We start from the raw sequence: 24844 nt of genomic DNA on the forward strand, positions 1-24844 counted from the left end.
TTATTCACATCACCTGCCCTTCATCACTGCATTAAAAAAAAAACTTGTTAACATTTGCCAACTCCTCAGGGTAGGCTAAGCACCATCAGGGTAGGCTAAGCACCATCACCTTGCTCTTCAGAGTTGCTTCAAATGAATGGAGGTCAATTGGGCGATGGCCACTTTCCTTGATGGCACTCTTTTTTTTGTTACAGGAGTCACGGAGTCGGTGCTATTCGGATATGATGAATCAATTAAATGTATTTATTAAGCGCTTTTTTTACATCAGCTGATGTCAAAGTGCTTATACAGAAACCCAGTCTAAAGCCCCTAAGAGCAAGCAATGCAGATGCAGAAGCACGGTGGCTAGGGAAAACTCCCTAGAAAGGCAGGAACCTAGATTGGAACCAGGCTCTGAGGGGTGGCCAGTCCTCTTCCGACTGTCAGTAGAGATTATAAGAGTAGCCTGCATGGCCATTAAGGCTAGATCGTTCTCCCAAGATGTTGAAACGTCCATAGATAACCAGCAGGGTCAAATAATAATCACATTTACCATTACATTACATTTAAGTCATTTAGCAGACGCTCTTATCCAGAGCGACTTACAAATTGGTGCATTCACCTTATGACATCCAGTGGAGCAGCCACTTTACAATAGTGCATCTAAATCTTTTAGGGGGGGGGGGGGTGAGAAGGATTACTTTATCCTATCCTAGGTATTCCTTAAATCACAGTGATTATAAAGGGTTAACAGTCAGCACCTCGAGGTTTCAAACCTATTTAAAGTATCGCATGTACATTTAAGTGTGCACATTATATACAAGCACGTGTTCTGTTGCAACATGTTTGTCGCTCACCACAGCGCGGGAGGGAAAAAACGATGCAACTGGACACAGCAGCAGTCCATCCATAATCAGCTCTGTGTGCGCAGCTGTCTCTTCGCGGCGCGTTTCAGTGTTGCGCTAAAATCGATAGATACGGCAAATAATCTTTCAATCGCTTTAGGACGGTATCTCAGACGTAGGTGACTATTTTGCTCCTCTTCTGCCTGCTGGATCAAGCAAAAAGCGGCACATTGTGCCAGTTCAAAGCCATGCATCTATGGAGCTTATTTCCTATGTTGCTGTTCTTCATCGGTGTAAGTTTTCTTCCAGGTACGTGCTCTTTGTTGCTTAACAAACTGACAACACGAATTGCATTACAGAGAAGGTTCTGATTGCTTATCCATGGCTTAAATCAGTTTCAAATACGGAATAGACTTTGAGGGCAAATTTCCTCACTTTAGTCAGTCGGTAGACTAATTTACAGTAAGTAGGCTATTTCATGTTTTCCCAGTGTTATAAAATGCCACCTACAGTATAGTGACCTAACTGACCTCACATTGAAAATGTGGCAGACGAGCTATGGTCACATTGGATGATGAATTAATGTATAAACTATACCTCACAGATTTATTTACAGGCAAAGGTGGACAGGATAAAATGGCATGCATGGGACTACACACTCTGTGTTGGTGATTTCAGGATGAGAATTTAGTGTTTTATCCCACTGGGATGGAAATATGGAGTTAACCTGATATTACTTGATGGGCTACCATGTCATAGTGCCTGACCCTTTTGGTATTATTGCTGGTTTCACTCTTCACAAAGCTGTGGAGATTATGGTGTGTTTCTTAATTAATACCTGATTGCTGTACTCGTGGCAAGCTGTTCCTCATCATTTATTTATCTATCGCTCTCTCTTTTCCATATCATCCCCTGTTAATCTTAACCATCTGGTGCTTAAACCTGCAGTGAGAGTGTGTTCTGACGTGACCACTGGGCTGAAAGAGAAGACACACACACACACACACACACACACACACAAAGAGATCAGATCAGATGAGAGAATTACACTGTTGTCTGGACACGTGATATCTGCCACTATCAACAGGTTAATGCTATCATCCCAGTGACCTCTGACCCAGACTCATGCCTGGTCATGCACATACTGACAGGAGACAAGAGAAGATATGAATGAAGGGGGAAAAAAGAGAGGAAGAGGAGAACCGAGAAGATGACAGGGTCTGGACTCTATGGTCAAAGACTTCCGTATCAATACATTGCCCATAAGAAATTAAAACCAATAGTCTCAAGGACTTTGATAGTTGCTCTTCCTGTTTTTTTAAAATGTTTTTTGTTTGTTTAATTGGTAGCCTCAATTTGTAAGAATCAATATCACTAATGTTTCTTTCCAGGAAAGAAGAGGGAGTGGACATAGGGAGGTAAAGGAGTGGTAAAGGGAGAGGAGAGGGAGGGAGAGAGGGGACAAGGAGTGGGAGAGGAGACAAGGAGTGGTAAAGGGAAAGGAGAGGGAGCGAGTCGAATAGGACGAGGTAGATGTAGAGGAGGATGTAGAGGGGGAGAGGAGATATTGAGGGGACAAGGAGTGGTAAAGGGATAGGAGAGAGAGGGGACAAGGAGTGGGAGAGGAGACAAGGAGTGGTAAAGGGAGAGGAGAGTGAGGGAGAGAGGGGACAAGGAGTGGGAGAGGAGACAAGGAGTGGTAAAAGGGAAAGGAGAGGGAGCGAGTCTAATAGGACGAGGTAGATGTAGAGGAGGAGAGGGAGGGGACAAAGAGTGATAAATGGAGAGGAGAGGGAGAGAGGGAGGGGACAAGGAGTGGTAAAGGGAGAGGAGAGGGAGGGAGAGAGGGGACAATGAGTGGGAGAGGGGACAAGGAGTGGTAAAGGGAGAGGAGAGGAGAGAGGGAGGGGACAAGGAGTGGTAAAGGGAGAGGAGAGGGAGCGAGTCGAAGAGGACGAGGTAGATGTAAAGGGGGAGAGGAGAGGAGAGAGAGAGAAAAATAGTGTTGTGTTTACGTGAGAGACCTTTCCTCTGACCTTCTTGTGTGTAAATAATGAGTGTTTACTATTCCCTACAGCGTACACCCAGAGAGAGGCTACAGGGACTTCCTTCACCCTTGTTCATTAATAATGAATCATCAGGACGTCCCTGGGCTCACGCACGCACTGACACACCCACAGTATGGATCCTAAATAGTTGGCATCTTGTTCTGATTATGTTGTGCATTTTCAATCACTTCACACAGTCAGAGGAGAGAATAGAGATATTAGGGTCGGGGTCAAATTCAGTAAAAAGTTAAACAAAATCAAATGTAAAAATTGGCAGTATCACTTTAATGATAAGAATTATGTGACCTAGGATTAAGGTTAGGTTTAAAATTAGGGTTAGTGATTAAAAAAATGATTTGTGGTTAGAAAGCGTTTAAGTTCTATGACCAGATGGTGATGACCCAGAGTTAGTGTAGATGAGGTCTGGGCTTCTGAAACTACCGTTAGAGTTGATGCCAGAGTGCTCCCTGCCTTCAAGGAGTGGCTGGTGTGTGTGCGTGTCAGTGTGTGTGTGTGTGTGTCCAGATGCTAGAGGAGAGATGGTACAGTGAAGGGCATGAGCGGGATTATAGCAAATAATCCCACAAAGCCTCTGGCAGGGTAGGAGTACAGGCTTTGACGCTTCACTGCCTCATGGCATGATGGGACAGATAATACAACCCGGCCCTGTCAGTCTGACAATACACACTCAGACAGTTCTTCTTATTCCAGGACTAGTCTTTATCTATATCTGGGAAACCAGCCAATACTGTGTAATGTCTACTCTTATGTATGTTTTGTTAGGCTCTACAGTAGGCCTACATGTGTTTGTGCATGTGTGTGCTAGTTGGTACATGCATATGGGTTTCTCCATGTGTATGTTCCCTCTCATGTCCGTGTGTTATGTGCACTTTGGGCAATACAGTAGGTAGTTAGACAAGTGTCTGCCAGCTGGCATGTGATGGTCCGTTAGCACCAGGGCCCTTAGATTAATGCTGGAGAAAAACGCTGACTAAACTCACACCTCATGAACCCACCAAACAACTGAACCTGCTTTTCTAGAGATAGGGAGAGAGGAGGGAGAAATAGAGAGAGGTGGAGAGAGAGAGAGAGGAGGGAGAAATAGAGAGAGGTAGAGAGAGAGAGGGAGAGGAGGGAGAAATAGAGAGAGGTGGAGAGAGAGAGAGGAGGGAGAAGTGGAGAGAGAGAAATAGAGAGAGGTAGAGAGAGAGAGAGAGAGAGAGAGAGAGAGGAGGGAGAAATAGAGAGAGGTGGAGAGAGAGAGAGGGAGAAATAGAGAGAGAGGAGGGAGAAATAGAGAGAGAAATAGAGAGAGGTGGAGAGAGAGAGGAGGGAGAAATAGAGAGAGGTGGAGAGAGATAAATAGAGAGAGAGAGGAGGGAGAAATAGAGAGGTGGAGAGAGAGAGAGAGAGAGGAGGGAGAAATAGAGAGAGAGAAATAGAGAGAGGTGGAGAGAGAGAGAGAGAGGAGGGAGGAATAGAGAGAGGTGGAGAGAGAGAGAGAGGAGGGAGAAATAGAGAGAGGTGGAGAGAGAGAGAGAGAGGAGGGAGAAATAGAGAGAGGTGGAGGGAGAGAAATAGAGAGAGGTGGAGACAGAGAGGAGGGAGAAATAGAGAGAGGTGGAGAGAGAGAAATAGAGAGAGGTAGAGGAGAAATAGAGAGAGGAGGGAGAAATAGAGAGGTGGGGAGATAGAGAGAGGAGGGAGAAATAGAGAGAGAGAGAGAGAGAGGAGGGAGAAATAGAGAGAGAGAGAGGAGGGAGAAATAGAGAGAGGTGGAGAGGGAGAAATAGAGAGAGGTAGAGAGAGAGAGAGAGAGAGGGGAGGGACAAATAGAGAGAGGTGGAGAGAGAGAGAGAGAGGAGGGAGAAATAGAGAGAGGTGGAGAGAGAGAGAGAGAGAGAGAGAGGAGGGAGAAATAGAGAGAGGTGGAGAGAGATAAATAGAGAGAGAGGAGGGAGAAATAGAGAGAGGTGGAGAGAGAGAAATAGAGAGGTGGAGGACGAGAGAGAGAGAGAGAGAGAGAGAGAGAGGAGGGAGAAATAGAGACAGGTGGAGAGAAAGAAATAGAGAGAGGTGAGAGAGAGAGAGAGAGAGAGGAGAGAGAAATAGAGAGAGGTGGAGAGTGAGAAATAGAGAGGTGGAGAGGGAGAAATAGAGAGGTGGAGAGAGAGAAAGAGAGAGATGGAGGTAGAGAGAGGAGGGAGAAATAGAGAGAGGTGGAGAGAGAGAGAGAGAGAAATAGAGAGAAGTGGAGAAATAGAGAGAGAGAGAGAGAGGAGGGAGAAATAGAGAGGTGGAGAGAGAGAGAGAGAGAAAGGAGGGAGAAATAGAGAGAGGGAGAGAGAGAGAGAAAGGAGGGAGAAATAGAGAGAGGTGGAGGTAGAGAGAGAGAGAGAGGAGGGAGAAATAGAGAGAGGTGGAGAAATAGAGAGAGAGAGAGAGAGAGAGGAGGGAGAAATAGAGAGAGGTGGAGAGAGAGAGAGAGAGAGAGAGAGAGGAGGGAGAAATAGAGAGAGGGAGAGAGAGAGAGAGAGGAGGGAGAAATAGAGAGAGGTGGAGAGAGCGTAACTGAGATAACGAGAGTGAAGGAGAGAATGAGAAGGAAAGGTGAGTACAGTGGCTGAGAGAGAGAACACATAAGAGGGATAGAAACAATGAGGAGAATGAGGAACTAAAGAACAGATGAGTAAACCTGCTGTTCCATTAGGAGCTGAGAGAGAGAACACATAAGAGGGATAGAAACAATGAGGAGAACGAGGAACTAAAGAACAGATGAGTAAACCTGCTGTTCCATTAGGAGCTGAGAGAGAGAACACATAAGAGGGATAGAAACAATGAGGAGAACGAGGAACTAAAGAACAGATGAGTAAACCTGCTGTTCCATTAGGAGCTGAGAGAGAGAGAGTGTGCTGTGGCCCAGTGAATGTAGTAGTGGGACAGCAGCCCTCTGCAGTGTGGCTGCAGCACTTTATACTGGCACAGAGATGGATGCTGAGCTGGACTGAGAGAGAATGGGGCTATGACAGCCAGTGAGCTGCTGATGGGGTGCTGACTGATCTCAGAAGCAGATAAACATGTTAATGGACCACTCTGTGTGCCATACACATTATTACACAGAACAAAAATAGGACAGAACTTATTTGTATTGTCGCCAAACATTTAGGGTATAAAGACCTTCTTTAGTGTGCGTAGGAGGCAATGGCAATCAATGTCACGGCAACAATACAGGCAACACACAGGTGGACATAATTATAGAATCTCAAAGTAAGTTTTACTAGTACATTATTACACACACACACACACACACACACACACACATACACAGTATTAGAGCAGCAAGCCATTTTGCACAATGTGTGAGATGATGAAGAGCATCCAACCATTAAGCACGAACACGTGCACTCACAGTCACACTGAGACAGATACAGAGTTTTCTGTATGAGAGGCTAGAACAATGTTTAACTTTTATAGGTGACACAGTCAAGGTAACTTTCACATTCTTATGCTGAGTTTACAGGCTCCCAAGGCAGGACAAGTAAATACTATCTATGAATATAAATAAAATGCCATGAATCAGCAGACTGAAGAAGCTACTCACAGATGTATGATGACTTGTGGCAACACACACCACACTATATGGATTAGAAAATGATGGAGTAGCTACTCAAGTCCTTAAGAGCACTGCGAAGGAGCCATAATGCCCCTCCTGTACTCTTTTAGACTAGATGTATAGGCACCCCATGGTACCAAAAAAATAATTCCCCCTCTGTGTCACTGATGATGCATCAGTTGGGGTAACGTTCAGGAACTTGATCAAGGACAGCAAGTTCCCTGTATAATGCTGCACCAACTGTACAGACAAAAGGTTGTAGTTCAACCCCAATATCGCTGCAATTAGATTGGTCTCATCGTTCCCATTCATTTGGATTTGAGGTATAGAGATTTTTCTGAATGTGTGATTTACACAGAAGATGGTATGGAATAATGAGTGGACTTTAGATCACTTTTGAAGTATGACAACACCTGACAAACATTGATTTAGTGGTGAACTGTCTCTTTAACTTAAGGCGAACAGCCGCATCTGGTCAGCTTTACATGCAACGTAGCTCTACCCAGAGCCAACCTCCAATCCTTAACACTGCCGCTTATTTACTGTGTGACGTGACCAGGGAAACTGTGGGAACCTAGTCATTATGGGCTCGGGGATAGGGGTTGAGGTTATGGGATGAATGCTATGTGATGAGGGGGTAGGTTTACAGTGATGGCCTGGTTCACAGATGTGGTTGGTGCTGTAACCAGGTCCTCTTGTTGGTTGACATGCAATCCATGGTGTATGTACAGGATATTACAGAGGCTCTATGACATTCACACATGTACAGTACTGCAGATGGGTAATCAGGCCACCAAGTCTTATTTTAACTACATTCTCTTTCTCTATTCTCTCTCTCTTCTCTCTCTCCTCTCTCCCTCTCTCTCTCCCTCCCTCCTAATTCAAAGGGCTTTATTGGCATGGGAAACACATGTTTACATTGCCAGAGCAAATGAAATAGATAATAAACAAAAGTGAAATGAACAATAAAAATGAACAGTATACATTACACTCACAAAAGTTCCAAAGGGATAGAGACATGTAAAATGTCATATTATGGCTATATACAGTGTAGTAACAATCTGCAAATAGTTGAAGTACAAAAGGGAAAATAAACATATGTTCTACACTGTTTGCCCTTTTCCTTGTGGCAACAGGTCACAAATATTGCTGCTGTGCTGGCACACTGTGGTATTTCACCCAATTCTAGTTTGCTCTGTATTTTTGTTAAGTCTTTCCAATGTGTCAAGTAATTATATCTTTGTTTTCTCATGATTTGGTTGAGTCTAATTGTGTTACTGTCCTGGGACTCTGTGCTTGTGAACAGAGCCCCAGGACCAGCTTGCTTAGATAATTCTTCTCCAGGTTAATCTCTCTGTAGGGGATGGCTTTGTTATGGAAGGTTTGGGAATCACTTCCTTTCAGGTGGTTGTTGGATTTTAATTGATTTTTAGCATTAGCGGGTCTCTCTCTCTCGCTCTCTCTCTCAAAGCCCGTAACAAAGGGAGACAACGTGGAGATAAGGAGTAACAAAATATATATTTATTAACTAAAGCAACTAAGGAAAATATACAATGGTGTGTGTAATCAGTAATCAGTAGTGTAAGTGAGTGTTTTGCATGCATGAATGTGATAATGCAGGGTGTTGAAAGGTGCCAATGCAAACAAACAAACAAAAAGTCACCAAGAACCACAACACAATCTACAAAGGTGTCTGCATGGAGAGAGTCTCCTCCATGAATGTGGAAGAGGTCTATTTATCCTGGGAGACACCTGGCCCAGGTGTTTCCCATGTAGCTGACGACCCTCCCAACTCCGCCCACCGGCATCCTAATAAGGAAACAAGAACAAAGACAGAATACGGCAGACAAGAGTGGGAGGGTCGTCTCACACACACACACACACACACACACACACACACACACACACACACACACACACACTGATTTGTTACATGTACAGACACACACACACATGCATTGTTTGAGATTGAGTGACAATAATGTTTGGCAGTAGTAAGTGTAGAGGCACTGATTGTGTCTAACTTTCTGCAGTGGTGGTTGTAGTGGCACACAGGGCGTGCCTGTGCCTGTGCCTGTGCTGCGCTGTGCTGTCTACAGTAGGAAGTGAATGGACAGGGATTTAGCCGTTCCAGATGGACACACTATCTCATTTACTGTTTGTAATGAACTTTCCGCTTATCTGCCTCTGTCCCCCTCTCCTTCCCCGTTCCCCCTCTCCTTCCCCGTTCCACCTCTCCTTCCCCGTTCCCCCTCTCCTTCCCCGTTCCCCCTCTCCTTCCCCGTTCCCCCTCTCCTTCCCCGTTCCACCTCTCCTTCCCGTTCCCCCTCTCCTTCCCCGTTCCCCCTCTCCTTCCCCGTTCCCCCTCTCCTTCCCCGTTCCACCTCTCCTTCCCCGTTCCCCCTCTCCTTCCCCCGTTCCCCCTCTCCTTCCCCGTTCCCCCTCTCTTTCCTTCTCTCTCATATATCCAGCGTTTCTCTTCCGTGCGTTGAGTAATTAACTCCTTCCCTCCATTCCTCCAACCCTTTCTCTCTTTCCTCCCCTCACGCTAAAGTCACCCCTAATCTTTTTGTCCTTTTCACCTCTGTTTACTTCTCCCTGTTAAACTCTCTAACATTTCCCCTTTCTCTGTCTCCATCTCCCTTGTCACTTTCTCTCTCACCCTCGGTCTGTCTCTGTCAAATTGAATTTCTAAATAACAAAAAATTAACATACGGTTTAGAAACATGAGTGTTGCCATTGTTTGTGTGTTTCTTGCCAAACCAAAATCCAAATATTAAGGGACCACAAGAAGCTGGCCCAAACCCCTACAGGAACTCTTTCAAGAAAGGCTTGAGAGACTGCAGGACTTCCCACCAGTTCCATCAATGCAGCGATTAAGGGAGAACATCTGGAGCAGGGCTTCTGCCAGTGACCCTGCAGTTAAAGGGCAACCGCACAAAAGGGCAATACCTTAAATGTGCCTACATATAGGAAGAAGCCTAACCAAAAGATACTGTAACATTATCAAATGGAATGACTGTCGTGAGTCATGCATGGGGGACCAGCCAGACATGTAGAGCTAGCTTTGTGATCAGCTTATCAAATGACTGGACATCATTAAGTGGATTCCAAGGTTGCTCTAAGGTTAATTGAGCTAGGATACTGCAGAGCCAATTTTTCCCATTCCTTTGAGAAACTGAGGCTTGGATTTAAATATTGAATAATATACCCCCCCCTGTCTTTCTCTCTCTCTGTGTGGCAGTGAGTCTTGGTGCTCATGGGAGGTATGCTCAAAAGTTGCTGACTGATTTGTTCGCTAACTACACCAACGCTCTGAGACCAGTGGAGGACACGGACCACATCATCAATGTCACACTGCAGATCACCCTCTCACAGATAATCGACATGGTAAACACACAAACACATGCACAAGGTCACCATGATGACCCCACATCACATGCACACCTCAGCCTCCTCTGATTCGACCATTTCTGTATGTTTTCAGTACCTGTAGTCAATGGACCTGTGTGTTTCAGTACCTGTTGTCTCTTTACCTGTGTGTGTTTTTCTGCAGGATGAGCGTAACCAGATCCTGACCACGTACCTGTGGATCCGGCAGGTGTGGACGGACGCCTACCTCACTTGGAAGAAGGAGGACTACGATGGTCTTGATACCATCCGTATACCTAGTAGTTATGTATGGAGGCCTGATATTGTCCTATATAACAAGTAGGTCTGGCTGGTATTGAGACACATCGGTTCTCCCTGCACGGGTTTGTTGTCCTCTTCCTCATACTCCTCTTCTTCACCCTCATCGTCAAATTTCTGTTGTGTTGCCATGGACACAAGCTGGACACCCTAAAAGCCGTTACTCATGGGGTGTCCAGGCAACCAGTCTACTTCTGATGCTCATCACAGTGTATTGGAGCAGGACTTTCTTGTTGTTGCACCATGACTAGTGCCAGGGTTTGTCTTGGTTAGGCCACCTGGTCAGGAAAATCTCTTGGCACTTGTTATGATTTATGGCCACCTATAGCCTTTCAAGTTTGTCGTTGCTGCAATGTGCCAATTCAACATTGACAGTGTTTCTAGCCAGATTCAAGTCTTAATCAATAACGCAGTAGACACCAGCCCTGTCCCACCAATGGACCCTGGCCCACAGTTGGGAAACTCTCCAAAAACAACTGTAAAACTGCACACTAGAAAATACAGACAACTGACCTTGACTTCTATTTATTTTTCATTTTTTAACCTTAAATGGAAAATAAATATAACTAAAGACAAGGTTTGTTGCCTGTCTTTTCTAGTATGCGGTTTTTAAACTTGTTTTTGGACACTAGTTGTTCCTACCTAAACCAGCACCCGAACCTAGATGCACAGGGTTTTCTCGGGAAACACTGTATCAGCGGAATAATCCAGCTCTTCATTCTTTCACAGTCTTGTTATGTTTTAATCTCCCTTTGTTGTTATTACAACTGAATCAGTAATCCTTTTACAACAGGCTAGACTTCCTACATCATTTGTCCTGGAAATATCTGGACACTAGAAATGTTGTGTGTTACATGAGATTAATCCCATACCTAAACTAACACTTGACATGTTTAATTACCAAACCCCTGTTGGAGGACGATTGATAGTAGGGGGATGCCACGCAATGCAGATTCAGTTCCTAAGCTTTGATTTCTGAGAAGAATCTCACTTTTAGGGTAAGGACTATTAAAGTTCTAAGTCCAGTCCCTGTGATGAAGGTCAGAAGTGTAGTGATATTTCTGAGTGTAGAAGTGGGCTCTGAGAGGTGGGCTCCACCCCTGCTCTCCCCACTCTCCTTGAGCCCCGGCAATCATCTTTCAATCATCCTGCCTGACCGTCATCACATCCTGTGTCTCTCTGTGAGACACTCCATGCCCATCTTCCTTCCCTCCATTTCTGCTCTCTGTCCTTTCCCAGTCACTCCTCTAAAGAGTCTTTAGTGACTTGACGGTATCTATTGTAGATAAGAACACATTTTCTATGCTTTTAATTGCCTTCTTTGTTCACCAATGAATTCCTCACACACTCTGCCTCTTCTCCCTCTCTTCCTTCCTCCCTCCGTCTCTCCTTCTCCCACCATCCCTGTCCTCCTTCTCCCCCTCTATCCTCCCTCCCTCCATACTCCTCCTTTTCCCTTCAATCTCCCCTCTCACTCACACACTTTCCCTTCCTCTCGCCTTGCTCTCCTCCTCTCAGTGCTGATGACCAGTTCGCCAGCTCCATGGAGACCAATGTGGTGATCCGTAACGATGGACAGATCATGTGGGACCAGCCGGCCATCACTAAGAGCTCGTGCTCCGTGGATGTGTCCTTCTTCCCGTTCGATGCCCAGCAGTGTCGCCTAACCTTCGGCTCCTGGACACACAACGGCAACCAGATGGACCTGGTCAACGCTCTGGACAGTGCTGACCTGGCCGACTTCGTGGCCAATGTAGAGTGGGAGGTCAGATTTATTAGTTAATTTAGAATTTTTTTAATCCTTTATTTATAGCAGTGCTTTTGCTGATATTTGTATGGGCAAAGTCTAATATGTATTCCCTATTTGCACTTTATTGATTGAAAACACTTCTGCATTTATGACTTGTCTTATCTAGTTGTTTCCAAAGTTTCTATTCAACGATGCACAATACATGTATTTTATTTGTTTATTGGATAGGATAGAGAGAGATAGGCGGAGTGTGCTGAAAGAGCATTGGATTGGATTTGAACCCATGCTGGCAGAGGTTCAAAGTATCAGTGTTCTTAAACCGCTAGATCAGCGCAGGCCATTCATTTATATTCTATTCCATACTATCCTAACTATAGGTTCTGGGCATGCCAGCCAAGAAGAACGTGATCCTGTACGGCTGCTGCTCGGACCCCTACCCAGACATCACCTACACCCTGCACCTGAAACGCAGGGCCTCCTTCTACATCTTTAACCTGCTCATCCCCTGTATGATGATCTCCTTCCTGGCTCCGCTGGGTTTCTACCTACCGGCTGACTCTGGGGAGAAAGTGTCCCTGGGGGTCACCGTGCTGCTGGCACTGACCGTGTTCCAGCTGCTAGTGGCAGAGAGCATGCCACCCTCGGAGAACGTACCACTCATAGGTGAGAGAAGGGGCGAGAGATGGGCAGAGAGAGAGTGTCATGAGTATAGCAATCAGAGAATATATACTCCTCTGGGCTTTTGAGGCCATTTTATCTCCTTCTCCAACACTAACTGAGACTGACTAGCTCTCCTCAGAGACTTTTGTAGGTCTTCTCCCATAAACTCACAGGCAGAGATGCTTAGTAAATATTTAATGGGTCTTACTCAGCACAACATCCTCATACAGCCTCTCTCTGCTGCTAAATTGAATCGCCTGGCTACTGTATAGATGAGATGTGATACAGAGCAGGGAGACCTTATGAATACAGAAGAAGCATATTTTGTATGTTTATTCAGTATATTATTCCATCTCTTATTGTGAAATAGTATAGGGACAAGCAAAAAGTGCTTATGCATTTTGAATCAACATTGAGATGCAGGCAGAGTAAAACAAAAGTGAAGTAGGAACTTTTGCAATAGGATTTGAATACATTTGTTTTTTTTAAACATTTTCAATAAAGAAGGTATCAGCAAAGTGATAAATTGTGTTGGTGTTTGTGGGATAATGTCAATGTAACGGTACAGAGGCCAGTCGATAGTGGCTGTCCAGCTAATTTAATGTGCCGCAATCACAACTCGATAACCTGTACTCTGTCTTTCCTCTGTGGAGCAATTATGCTTGTCTGTCTATTTAACACTGTCTAGAATCCTGCAGGCACTGATATTATGTAAGTCAATGTACACCATTACATTGAATAATGATGATTATGTTTGAATGTGTGAGAGTTGTTATACATGGAATTGACTGTATTGCTGATCACTATTTCCCCACAGGCAAGTACTACATTGCTACCATGACGATGATCACTGCGTCGACCGCCCTGACCATCTTCATCATGAACATCCATCACTGTGGTCCGGAGGCGCGTCCCGTCCCTGAGTGGGCCCGCCGCTTCATCCTGCACTACCTGGCACGGATCTGCTTTGTCTATGAGGTGGGAGAGAACTGCTTCACCGGCATCCCCAAGAAACGGGCCCCGCCCGAGCTCCCACCTGACCACAATATCAACCCCCAAACCAGAAGTACCAACTGGGATGTGAATGGGGAGTCCTTGGGAGGGAGGGGTGGAGAGGAAGGGGTTGGGGTGGGCGTAAAAACACAGAAAGAGGAGGGGGATAGACTGAATATGAAAAGAGGCTCATACCAAACGTTTGAGCCCAGTTGGTGGAAAGACGACCTGTTTGTGAGTATAGATGCTGGAGAGGAGGAGGAGGGAGCAGCAGGAGGTGAGAAAGGAGGAGGAGGAGAAGCAGAAAGAGGCAAAGGTGGAGGAGGAGATAGAGACTGTGTGGGAGGAGGTGGAGAAAGAAGGAAAGGTTCATTAGGAGACGCAGAGGCTAGGGTTAGGAGAGAGGTGGTGGTGAGGGCCCAGTGTGTGTGTCAGCACCAAGGGCTATGCAGGAACATCGAGTACATCGCCAGCTGCTACCACGACCAGCGCTCTACCCAGAGACGTACGGGTGAGTGGAGGAAAGTGGCCAAGGTTATGGACCGACTCTTCATGTGGCTCTTCTTCATCATGGTCTTCCTCATGAGCCTCCTCATCATGGGCAAGGCTGTCTGAGCACGTGCAGAGAGAAAAGGGAGAAGGCTCCGGGTACAAGTTACCCTTAGGCACAGATCTAGGATCAGATCATACCCTTCCCAAATACTGACCTTAACCATTAAGGGGGATCCCAAACAGACCTTAGCTCAGTTTCTAATGGCAACATTATCCTACTCCGAGGGGCAGTAGCGGCCAACTAAACCATTCACAAGTTTACCACAGGAGATACTGTGTATGTGGAAATGTGTTTTTGTACCTAGTATACTAGCTGTTTATGTTCCAAGGCTGTGATGAAGAGGATTAATTGGAGGATAATCTCTTGATACAGTGGTGGGGAACTTGGCAGTTTCTCTGTATCGCCACCATACATATGTTTTCTACGTGGATCTAAAGTATTTGTAGAGGAGACAGGAACACACTTAATCTGTGGAATGGAGCCAAAGCAAATCTTCTGCCACCCTGAGACTGTTATCAACACACACACATGCAAACAATCAATCAATTAAATGTATATATAAAGCCCTGTTTACATCAGCATTTGTCACAAAGTGGTCATACAGAAACCCAGCCTGAGACCCCAAAGGGCAAGCAATGCAGATGTAGAAGCACGGTGTCTAGGTAAAACTACCTAGAAAGGCAAGAACCTAGGAAGAAACTGAGAGAGGTACAGTCCTCTTCTTCACACACACACACACACACACACACACACACACACACACACACACACACACACACACACACACACACACACACACACACACACACACACACACACACACACACACAGTCTTGTACAGCTAACCTTGTAGCGACACACAATTCAGTCCCATTCTAAATCCTATTTTCCCTAAACCTTAACCTAACCCAAAATCCTAACCTTTACACTAACCCTAAAACTAACCCTAGCTCCTAACCTTAACACTAATTCTAACCTTAACCCTAAACCCCCTAGAAATAGCATTTGACCTCGTGGGGACTAACAAAATGTCCCTAATTGGTCAAATTTTGGTTAGTTTACTATTCTTCTTTAACAAGAAGAGTTAAACACGTTCACACACACACACGCTCTTCTTTTTGTATTAATATAATATAACCGCTCTCTGTCCTTTTACTGTATGTGAAAAATCCAGTACACTCCATATGGACTGTGTCATTGGACAATTGTGTGTTAAGTGTACTTCTCAGGCCTGCCAGTCACTGCATGGGAATCACAGCACTTTATAAGTGCACACTTTCTCTGAGTGCTCACTTGACACTTTTGAAGACTTGATGTGTAAATACAGTATAGTATGACAATGCTAAAATAATAGGTATGGGCCATGTTTAAGAATAATGTATCTGATGTTTATCACTTGTCTTGTACCATATAGAAGTATCCAAAATGCATAGCAGCATATGTGCAACCACGCCATTAAATGTATTGAATATTTCATACTTTTCAAAGCCCTCTGACTTTTTCCACTTTGTAAGCCTAGATAAACATTTCAGTGAGCCATGAATGGGAAAGGAATACTGTTATACACTCATCCATTCCAGTTGTGAGGAATAGGACAGGATACATGAAAGAGAACCAGCGTGAAGCTAAATTAGGACATGTAGTAGTGTAATCCAATAACCCTTTAACATCATTAGAGCTTTGTGAATTAATTGGAAAAATAAATGTAATCTCAATTTTAAAACCATTCAGAGAGTCCTGGGTAATCTCCTTTAGACACTAATCCTGCTTACGATGACAACCGTTCACATACACTCCCAAACTACACACACGGTTGAAAACAGGGTTTTCATAGGCTGAATTCAGATGGCGACTCTTTGAACCGGACCGCTTAAAATACTAGTCTATTGACGCACCTGTGCACCAATCTAATGAAAATAATACAAAAATCCCCATCAGATCTGTCAATTTAAGATTGGGATATCAGTTTTTTGAATGGGCTGCTTCTCAATCTGCCTTGGCAGCAAAATGGCGCCGGAGAAGATGGCCGCCGTTTTACGGTCTCCTAACCAATTGTACTATTATGTGGGGGTTTTTCTCGATATTTGTAAATTGTTTTGTACATAATGTTTCCGCAACCGTATTTTACGGAAGAAAATAGCTTCTGGATATCAGGACAGCGATCACTCACCCAGATTAGACGAAGATTTCTTCAACAACAGCAGCAAGCGGGTCTCACACGATATTCTCCAAACACCCCACAGGGCAGACATCCCAATTATTCACAAAAGGAAGCGACACAGAGGACAAAGAGCCAGATGCCTCGTCCGGACCCGCAGAAGACAACTAGGAAAGCTGCCGTTACCGTCAATATTACTCACCAACGTGCAATCGTTGGACAATAAACTAGACGTGGTAAGATCACGAATATCCTACCAATGTGACATCCAAAACTGTAATATCCTATGCTTCACGGAATCGTGGCTGAATGACGACATGGATATTCAGCTAGCGGGATACACGCTGCACCGGCAGGATAGAACAGCACACTCCGGTAAGACGAGGGGGGGCGATCTGTGCATATTTGTAAACAACAGCTGGTGCACAAAATCTAAGGAAGTCTCTAGATTTTGCTCGCCTGAAGTTGAGTATATTGTGATAAACTGCAGGCCACACTACTTTCCTAGAGAGTTCTCAGCTATACTTTTCGTGGCTGTTTATTTACCACCACAGACAGATGCTGGCACTAAGATCGCACTCAGTCAGCTGTATAAGGAAATAAGCAAACAGGAAACCTTGAGAGCTGCCGCTTTCAAGGTGCGAGACTCTAACCCGGAAGCTTCCAAGAAATCCCGCTATGCCCTGCGACGAACCATCAAACAGGCAATGCGTCAATACAGGGCTAAGATTAAATCATACTACACTGGCTCCGACGCTCGTCGGATGTGGCAGGGCTTGCAAACTATTACAGACTACAAAGGGATGCACAGCCACGAGCTGCCCAGTGACACAAGACTACCAGACGAGCTAAATCACTTCTATGCTCGCTTCGAGGCAAGCAACACTGAGGCATGCATGAGAGCATCAGCTGTTCCGGACGACTGTGTGATCACGCTCTCCATAGCCGACGTGAGTAAGACCTTTAAACAGGTCAACATACACAAGAACACAAAGGCAACCTGCCTAAATGACTACAGACCTGTAGCACTCACGTCCGTAGCCATGAAGTGCTTTGAAAGGTTGGTCATGGCTCACATCAACACCATTATCCCAGAAACCCTAGACCCACTCCAATTTGCATACCGCCCAAACAGATCCACAGATGATGCAATCTCTATTGCACTCCACACTGCCCTTTCCCACCTGGACAAAAGGAACACCTATGTGAGAATGCTGTACCCTCAAAGCTCATCACCAAGGTAAGGATCCTGGGACTAAACACCTCCCTCTGCAACTGGATCCTGGACTTCCTGACAGGCTGCCCTCAGGTGGTGAGGGTAGGTAGCAACACATCTGCAACACTGATCCTCAACACTGGTGCTCCCCAGGGGTGCGTGCTCAGTCCCCTCCTGTATTCCCTGTTCACCCACGACTGCATGGCCAGGCACGACTCCAACACCATCATTAAGTTTGCTGACGACACAACAGTGGTAGGCCTGATCACCGACAACGACGAGACAGCCTATAGGGAGGAGGTCAGAGACCTGGCCGGGTGGTGCCAAAATAACAACCTATCCCTCAACGTAACCAAGACTAAGGATATTATTGTGGACTACAGGAAAAGGAGCACTGAGCACGTCCCCATTCTCATCACCGGGGCTGTAGTGGAGCAGGTTGAGAGCTTCAAATTCCTTGGTGTCCACATCAACAACAAACTAGATTGGTCCAAACACACTAAGACAGTCGTGAAGAGGGCACGACAAAGCCTATTCCCCCTCAGGAAACTAAAAAGATTTGGCATGGGTCCTGAGATCCTCAAAAGGTTCTACAGCTGCAACACCGAGAGCATCCTGACCGGTTGCATCACTGCCTGGTACGGCAATTGCTCGGCCTCCGACTGCAAGGCACTTCAGAGAGTAGTGTGTACGGCCCAGTACATCACTGGGGCAAAGCTGCCTGCCATCCAGGACCTCTACACCACGCGGTGTCAGAGGAAGGCCCTAGAAATTGTCAAAGACCCCAGCCACCCCAGTCATAGACTGTTCTCTCTACTACCACATGGCAAGCGGTACCGGAGTGCCAAGTCTAGGACAAAAAAGCTTCTCAACAGTTTTTACCCCCAAGCCATAAGACTCCTGAACAGGTAACCAAATGGTTACCCCGACTATTTGCATTGTGTACCCCCTCCAACCCCTCTTTTACTCTGCTGCTACTCTCTTTTTTATCTTTTATGCATAGTCACTTCAACTATACATTCATGTACATACTACCTCAATTGGCCCGACCAACCAGTGCTCCCACACATTGGCTAACCGGGCTATCTGCATTGTGTCCCACCACCCGCCAACCCCTCTTTTTACGCTTCTGCTACTCTCTGTTCATCATATATGCATAGTCACTTTAACGATACCTGTATGTACATACTACCTCAATAAGCCTGACTAACAGGTGTCTATATAGCCTTGCTACTCCTTTTTCAAATGTCTTTTTAGTGTTTTATTTCTTTACTTACCTACACACACACACATACCTTCTTTTTTCCCGCACCATTGGTTAGAGCCTGTAAGTAAGCATTTCACTGTAAGGTTTACACCTGTTGTATTCGGCGCATGTGACAAACTTTGATTTGATTTGTTGCCCTTCTGCATCAGGGCAACAGTTGCAGATCTACAGCGCTGTTTGTCAGACCAGGAGATGAAAATTGATCTTCTCACAAAATGTCTGTAGTGTCCGAACAGTGGCCTACTAATTAATATGACCCCTCAATGGAAAGAACACGATGGTGTTCTCTGTTTTGCTCTATGACCCCCACAAGTGTCATGGGACTTGTCTGAAGGTAACCCATACAGATGAATGGAAGTATGGAGGTTGTTTTGTACCAACAAAAATAAGGCGTTAAATACAGTACCTTCAGAAAGTATTGACACCCTTTGACTTTTTCCACATTTTGTTGTGTTACAGCCTGAATTTAAAATGGATTACATTTAGATTTGTTTTGTCACTGGCCTACACACAATACCCCATAATGTCAAAGTGGAATCATGATTTTTGAAATGTTTACAAATTCATTAAAAACGAAAAGCTGAAATGTCTTGAGTCAATAAGTATTCAACCCCTTTGTCATGGCAAGCCTTAATAAATGAAGAAGTAAAACATTTCTAAACAAGACACATAATAAGTTTCATGTACTCACTGTGCAATAATAGTGTTTAACATGATTTTTGAATGACTACCTCATCTTTATACCCCACACAAACAAAATACCAGGGAGGTTTTCCAATGTCTTGCAAAGGGCACCTATTGGTATATGCGCAAAAATAAAAAAGCAGACATTGAATATCCCTTTGAGCATGGTGAAGTTATTAATTACACTTTGGATGGTGTATTAATTCACCTAGTCACTAAAAAGATACAGGCATCCTTCCTAACTCACTTGCCGGAGAGGAAGGAACCCGCTCAACATTGTAGTCACTCCAAAATACTAACCTAATTGACAGAGTGAAAAGAAGGAAGCCTGTAACGAATACAAACAATTCCAAAACATGCATCCTGTTTGCAACAAGGCACTAAAGTAATTATGCAAAAGAATTTGGCAAAGCAATTAACTTTTTGTCCTGAATACAAAGTGTGTTCGGTGCAAATCCAATACAACACATTACTGAGTACCATTCTCCATATTTTTAAGCATAGTGATGGCTGCTTCATGTTATGGATATGCTTGTAATCATTAAGGACTGGGGAGTTTTTCAGGATAAAGAAGAAACGGAATGGAGCTAAGCACGGGTAAAATCCTAGAGGAACACTGGGTGGGTGAGATACTGGGGGATGAATTCACCTTTCAGAAGGACAATATCCTAAAACACATGGCTAAATCTACACTGTAGTTGCTTACCAAGAAGACAGTGAATGTTCCTGAGTGACCGAGTTACAGTTTTGACTTAAATCTGATTTAAAATCTATGACAAGAATTGAAATTGGTTGTCAAGAAATGATCAATAAGCAATTTGACAGAGCTTGAATAATTCAAATTCTAACATGTATTGACTCACGGGTGTGAATACTTATGTAAATGAGATGAGATGTATTTCATTTTCAATACATTTGCACAAAACATGTTTTCAATTTGTCATTATGGGGTGTTGTGTCTATATTTAATAAATGTTGAATTTCAGGCTGTAACATAATAAAACGTGGAATAAGTCAAGGGATATGAATACTTTATGTGGCCAAAAAAACAAGAAAAAATCCTGGGCTTTCTTATAGCTACTAGATATAGGACAGACACTTAAATCTTATTCCATATGATTTATTTGTCTGTCTTTTTTTTGCCATTTACTAATGTGTTATTCAACAAGTTTTTACGGGCTGTAGTAGTAAATGCCAAATTCAACTCTTTTTTTATACCTAAAATTCAAAATCAAATAGCTAAACGATCCATGGTATGGCCATCTTAAAACAATTCCATATGTTAGCTTAGTAGAACCCATCTGTAGACTTTTAGAGGCGTTATTACAGACCACTTGTCACACCCTGATATGTTTCACCTGTCTTTGTGAGTGTCTCCACCCCCTCCAGGTGTCGCCCATCTTTCCCATTATCCCCTGTGTATTTATACCTGTGTCTCTGTCTGTTGCCAGTTTGTCAAGTCAACCAGCGTTTTTGTATCTCAGCTCCTGCTTTTCCCAGTCTCTCTTTTTCTCACCCTCCTGGTTTTGACCCTGCCTTTCCTGACTCTGAGCCCGCTTGCCTGACCTCTCTGCCTGCCCCTGACCCTGAGCCTGCCTGCCGGCCCCTGACCCTGAGCCTGCCTGCCTGCCCCTGACCCTGAGCCTGCCTGCCTGCCCCTGACCCTGAGCCTGCCTGCTGGCCTGTACCATTGCCCCACCTCTGGATTATTGACCTCTGCCTAGCCTGAACCTGCCTGCCGTCTGGTACAGTTGCTCCACATCTGGTTTACTGACCCCTGCCTGCCTTGACCTGTCCATTGCCTGCCCCTGTTGGATTATTAAATCATTGTTAATTCGACGTTGCCTGCATCTGGGTCTTACCTTCAAACCTGATAGTATAAACTGGCAATGATGCAACGCCATCTCTCCCCAAGGAGTCTCCATTTGTAGGCATGAGGAACGGGCGTTGGACATGCTGCTGGAGCAATTCCGTGGGTTGTCTGGGGGGCAGCCTACCATGGTGGTAACCCCACCGCCCCTCAGTAACTTGGCGGTTAGCAGCGCCGCCCCCACAGGCCACTCCACCTTCCCGGGGGCCCCGTTTACCTCCCCCGGAACGCTTTAATGGAGAGCCGAGCACCCGTCGGGCATTTTTAGCTCAGTGTGCACTCATTTTCGAACTTCAGCCCTCCTCCTTCCCCTCGGATCACTCCAAGATAGCCTACCTCATCACGCTGATGTCTGGGAGGACTCTCACCTGGGCTACCGCCGTATGGGAACTACAGCCGGCCATGTGTGTGAGTCTGGAGGTGTTTGTTGGGAGAGGTGAGGAAGGTTTTTGATGCCTCATTCTCCGGGAATGAAGCTGCCTGGAAGCTAATCCAGTTCCGGCAGGATACCCACAGAATGGTTGACTATGCGTTGGATTTCCGCATGTTTGGCAGCGGAGAGTGCGTGGAACCAGGAAACACTGTTTGACATGTTCCTGCACTGCGTATCGGAGGTGGTTAAGGATGAGCGTGCTGCTCGGGAGTTACCCACGGATCTTGACTCCCTCATCGCTTTGACCATCTGCGGGAATGACGGATGGAGAGGAAATTCAATTTCGCTCTGTTACTTTCCCCAGTTTCTGTGTTGTTGTGGGTTTGTATGTATGTCTATTTCAGGAAATGGCTTCCTGGATTCCTAAAGCAGCTGATTGGTCGGCCCCATCGCTGATTGGAGCTCTGACCCCTCCCTCTCGTCAGGGGATACAGTTGTTTCTTCAATTACCAACTCCTTCTCCAGCTTGATAAAGCCAGTGTTCCTTCGTCAGAGAGGAGAGCTTCATTTTATGTCCTATGTGGATTGTTGTGGTGGTCAGTGAAAGTTTTTTACATATTATTTTGTAGCCGCTCCTTCAGAGGTATGTGTATGACAATAGGACTTAGTGTTTGTGGTTATTGAAATTTCATACTTAGAGTATTGGTAAATTATTCTGTGTTTCATTTGTTCCCAGGGTGGGAAGGGGAACGCACCTTGGGAGTGTTTAGGCAAGAGGCCTGAGGGCATATAAAAACCATAGTATTTAATCTGTCTATGCACACCCTGTAAGACCTGGGCGGACCACCCCCTGTATTTTGGTTAGCGCACCAGGTGGTGCTAAAGGTTAGGTTAGAAGTGGGAAGGCAGGTAAGGTAGGAGAGGGGGGGATCTTTAACTTGAACTTTCTTTGCTTTGGTTCCGTCCAGCCCCTTTTCCTCAAATTACTGTGTGAAGGACGAATAAATTCCCTGTAAACGGTAATATTCTCTGCCTTTGTCATCCTTACCCGCACCTGTAATCACATACCTCTTTCACTCCATGGGGAGTTAAGTGTAGCAGGGTGTCGCGTTCCCTCCTCCAAGAGGCGTGCGTAACACGAGCCTATGAAACTTGCCCAGTAAAAGATCAGGCTCACTGGTAGGAGAGAGTACTCTGGTGGGCCATATAGAGAACTTTTCTCCTTTCCTTACCCGCACCCCTTTTCATGTCATTATGTTGTGGGAAAACCAGTCCAAATCTCTCCGGGTCCTCATTGACTCTTGGGCCGATGAGAGCTTTTTGGACGCCACACTGGCTTCCGAGCTGAACATCGCTACTCAGCCCCTCTCCATTCCCATGGATGTTAGAGCGCTGGACGGGCGCTCTATAACACCACCCATAACACCACTCCCATCAACCTACATGTTTCAGGGAATCACAGAGAGACTATTCAATTCGTGCTCATCAAGTCCCCCCAGATTTCTGTGGTGTTGGGATTCTCTTGGCTCCAGCGACACAATTCCCTCATCAACTGGTCTACGGGTGCTATCATGGGCTGCAGTCCGTTCTGCCACTCCCATTGTCTGAAGTCTGCACAACCTGCCCCAAGACGTCTTCCAGGGGGCTCGGAAGTTATTCTGGACCTCTCCGCCATTCCCTCTGAGTACCAGGACCTCCGGGAGGTGTTCAGCAAGTCCTGGCCACTTCCCTTACGCCGCACTGCCCCTATTACTACAGGATTGACCTTCTCCCGAGCACCACGCCGCCCCGGGGACGTCTGTACTCTCTGTTGGGACCAGAGACCAAGGCTATGGAGACCTACATTGGGGACTCCCTAGCTACAGGATTTATCTGTCCCTCTTCCTCTTCTGCTTGCACAGGTTTCTTCATGGAGAAAAAGGACAAGACCCTGCACCCAAGCATTGACTACTGGGGACTCAATGACAATACTGTGAAGAGCCGTTATCCACTACCACTCATTTCCTCGACCTTCAAGCCACTTCAGGGTGCCACTGTTTTCTCCAAGCTGGATCTACGATACGCCTACCACCTGGTGCGGATACGAGAGGGGGACGAGTGGAAGACCGCCTCCAACATGGCCAGCGGCCACTACGAATATCTGGTCATGCCCTTTGGCCTCACCAATGCCCCTGCCGTGTTCCATGCTCTGGTGAATGATGTTCTCCGCGACATGCTGAACTGGTTCCTCTTCGTCTACATTGATGACATCCTCATCTTCTCCTGCTCCCCATAAGAACACGTGCTCCATGTCCGACAGGTTCTCCAGTGCCTTCTGGAGAAACAGTTGTTTGTTAAGGTGGAAAAGTGCGAGTTCCATCGCTCCACCATTCTGGGCTACATCATCTCTGCTGAGAGTGTCCAGGGATCCCAATAAGGTGAGAGCGGTGGTGAATTGGCCTCAGCCTACGTCCAGGGTGCAGCTGCAATGCTTAGTAGAACCCATCTGTAGACGTTTAGAGGCGTTATTACAGACCACTTGTCACACCCTGATATGTTTCACCTGTCTTTGTGATTGTCTCCACCCTACTCCAGGTGTCGCCCATCTTGCCCATTATTCCCTGTGTATTTATACCTGTGTTCTCTGTTTGTCTGTTGCCAGTTCGTCTTGTTTGTCAAGTCAACCAGTGTTTTTGTGTCTCAGCTCCTGCTTTTCCCAGTGTCTCTTTTTCTCGCCCTCCTGGTTTTGACCCTGCCTGTCCTGTCACTGTTTTTGGTTTTCGACAAATATCAATATTGAAAACTGGGGCTTAATCAGGATGCAGCTTTGCAGAATGATTAGACATAAATGTGTTCTGTAGAACAGTGCCGACCAAAATGTGGCTCACCAGAAGGATCCAGATTGTAAATGAGATGAGATGTATTTCATTTTCAATACATTTGCACAAAACATGTTTTCAATTTGTCATTATGGGGTGTTGTGTCTATATTTAATAAATGTTGAATTTCAGGCTGTAACATAACAAAACGTGGAATAAGTCAAGGGATATGAATACTTTATGTGGCCAAAAAAACAAGAAAAAATCCTGGGCTTTCTTATAGCTACTAGATATAGGACAGACACTTAAATCTTATTCCATATGATTTATTTGTCTGTCTTTTTTTT

The 24844-nt window shown here is 45.4% G+C and overlaps 1 protein-coding gene across 1 annotated transcript; it reads left to right on the plus strand.

Moving 5' to 3' along the window:
- Positions 1–860: 860 nt before the first annotated feature.
- On the plus strand, positions 861–15829 carry LOC115105595 (neuronal acetylcholine receptor subunit alpha-9-like). The gene is made up of 6 exons (XM_029627808.2): positions 861–1133; positions 9730–9875; positions 10042–10196; positions 11694–11940; positions 12303–12588; positions 13403–15829. The coding sequence occupies exons 1-6, from the start codon at positions 1073–1075 to the stop codon at positions 14191–14193; spliced, it is 1686 nt and encodes a 561-aa protein (XP_029483668.1). The 5' UTR covers positions 861–1072; the 3' UTR covers positions 14194–15829.
- The last annotated feature ends 9015 nt before the right edge of the window (positions 15830–24844 follow it).

The sequence above is a fragment of the Oncorhynchus nerka genome, linkage group LG22, assembly GCF_034236695.1.
Source record: "Oncorhynchus nerka isolate Pitt River linkage group LG22, Oner_Uvic_2.0, whole genome shotgun sequence".
In the NCBI taxonomy this organism is placed as follows: domain Eukaryota; kingdom Metazoa; phylum Chordata; class Actinopteri; order Salmoniformes; family Salmonidae; genus Oncorhynchus; species Oncorhynchus nerka.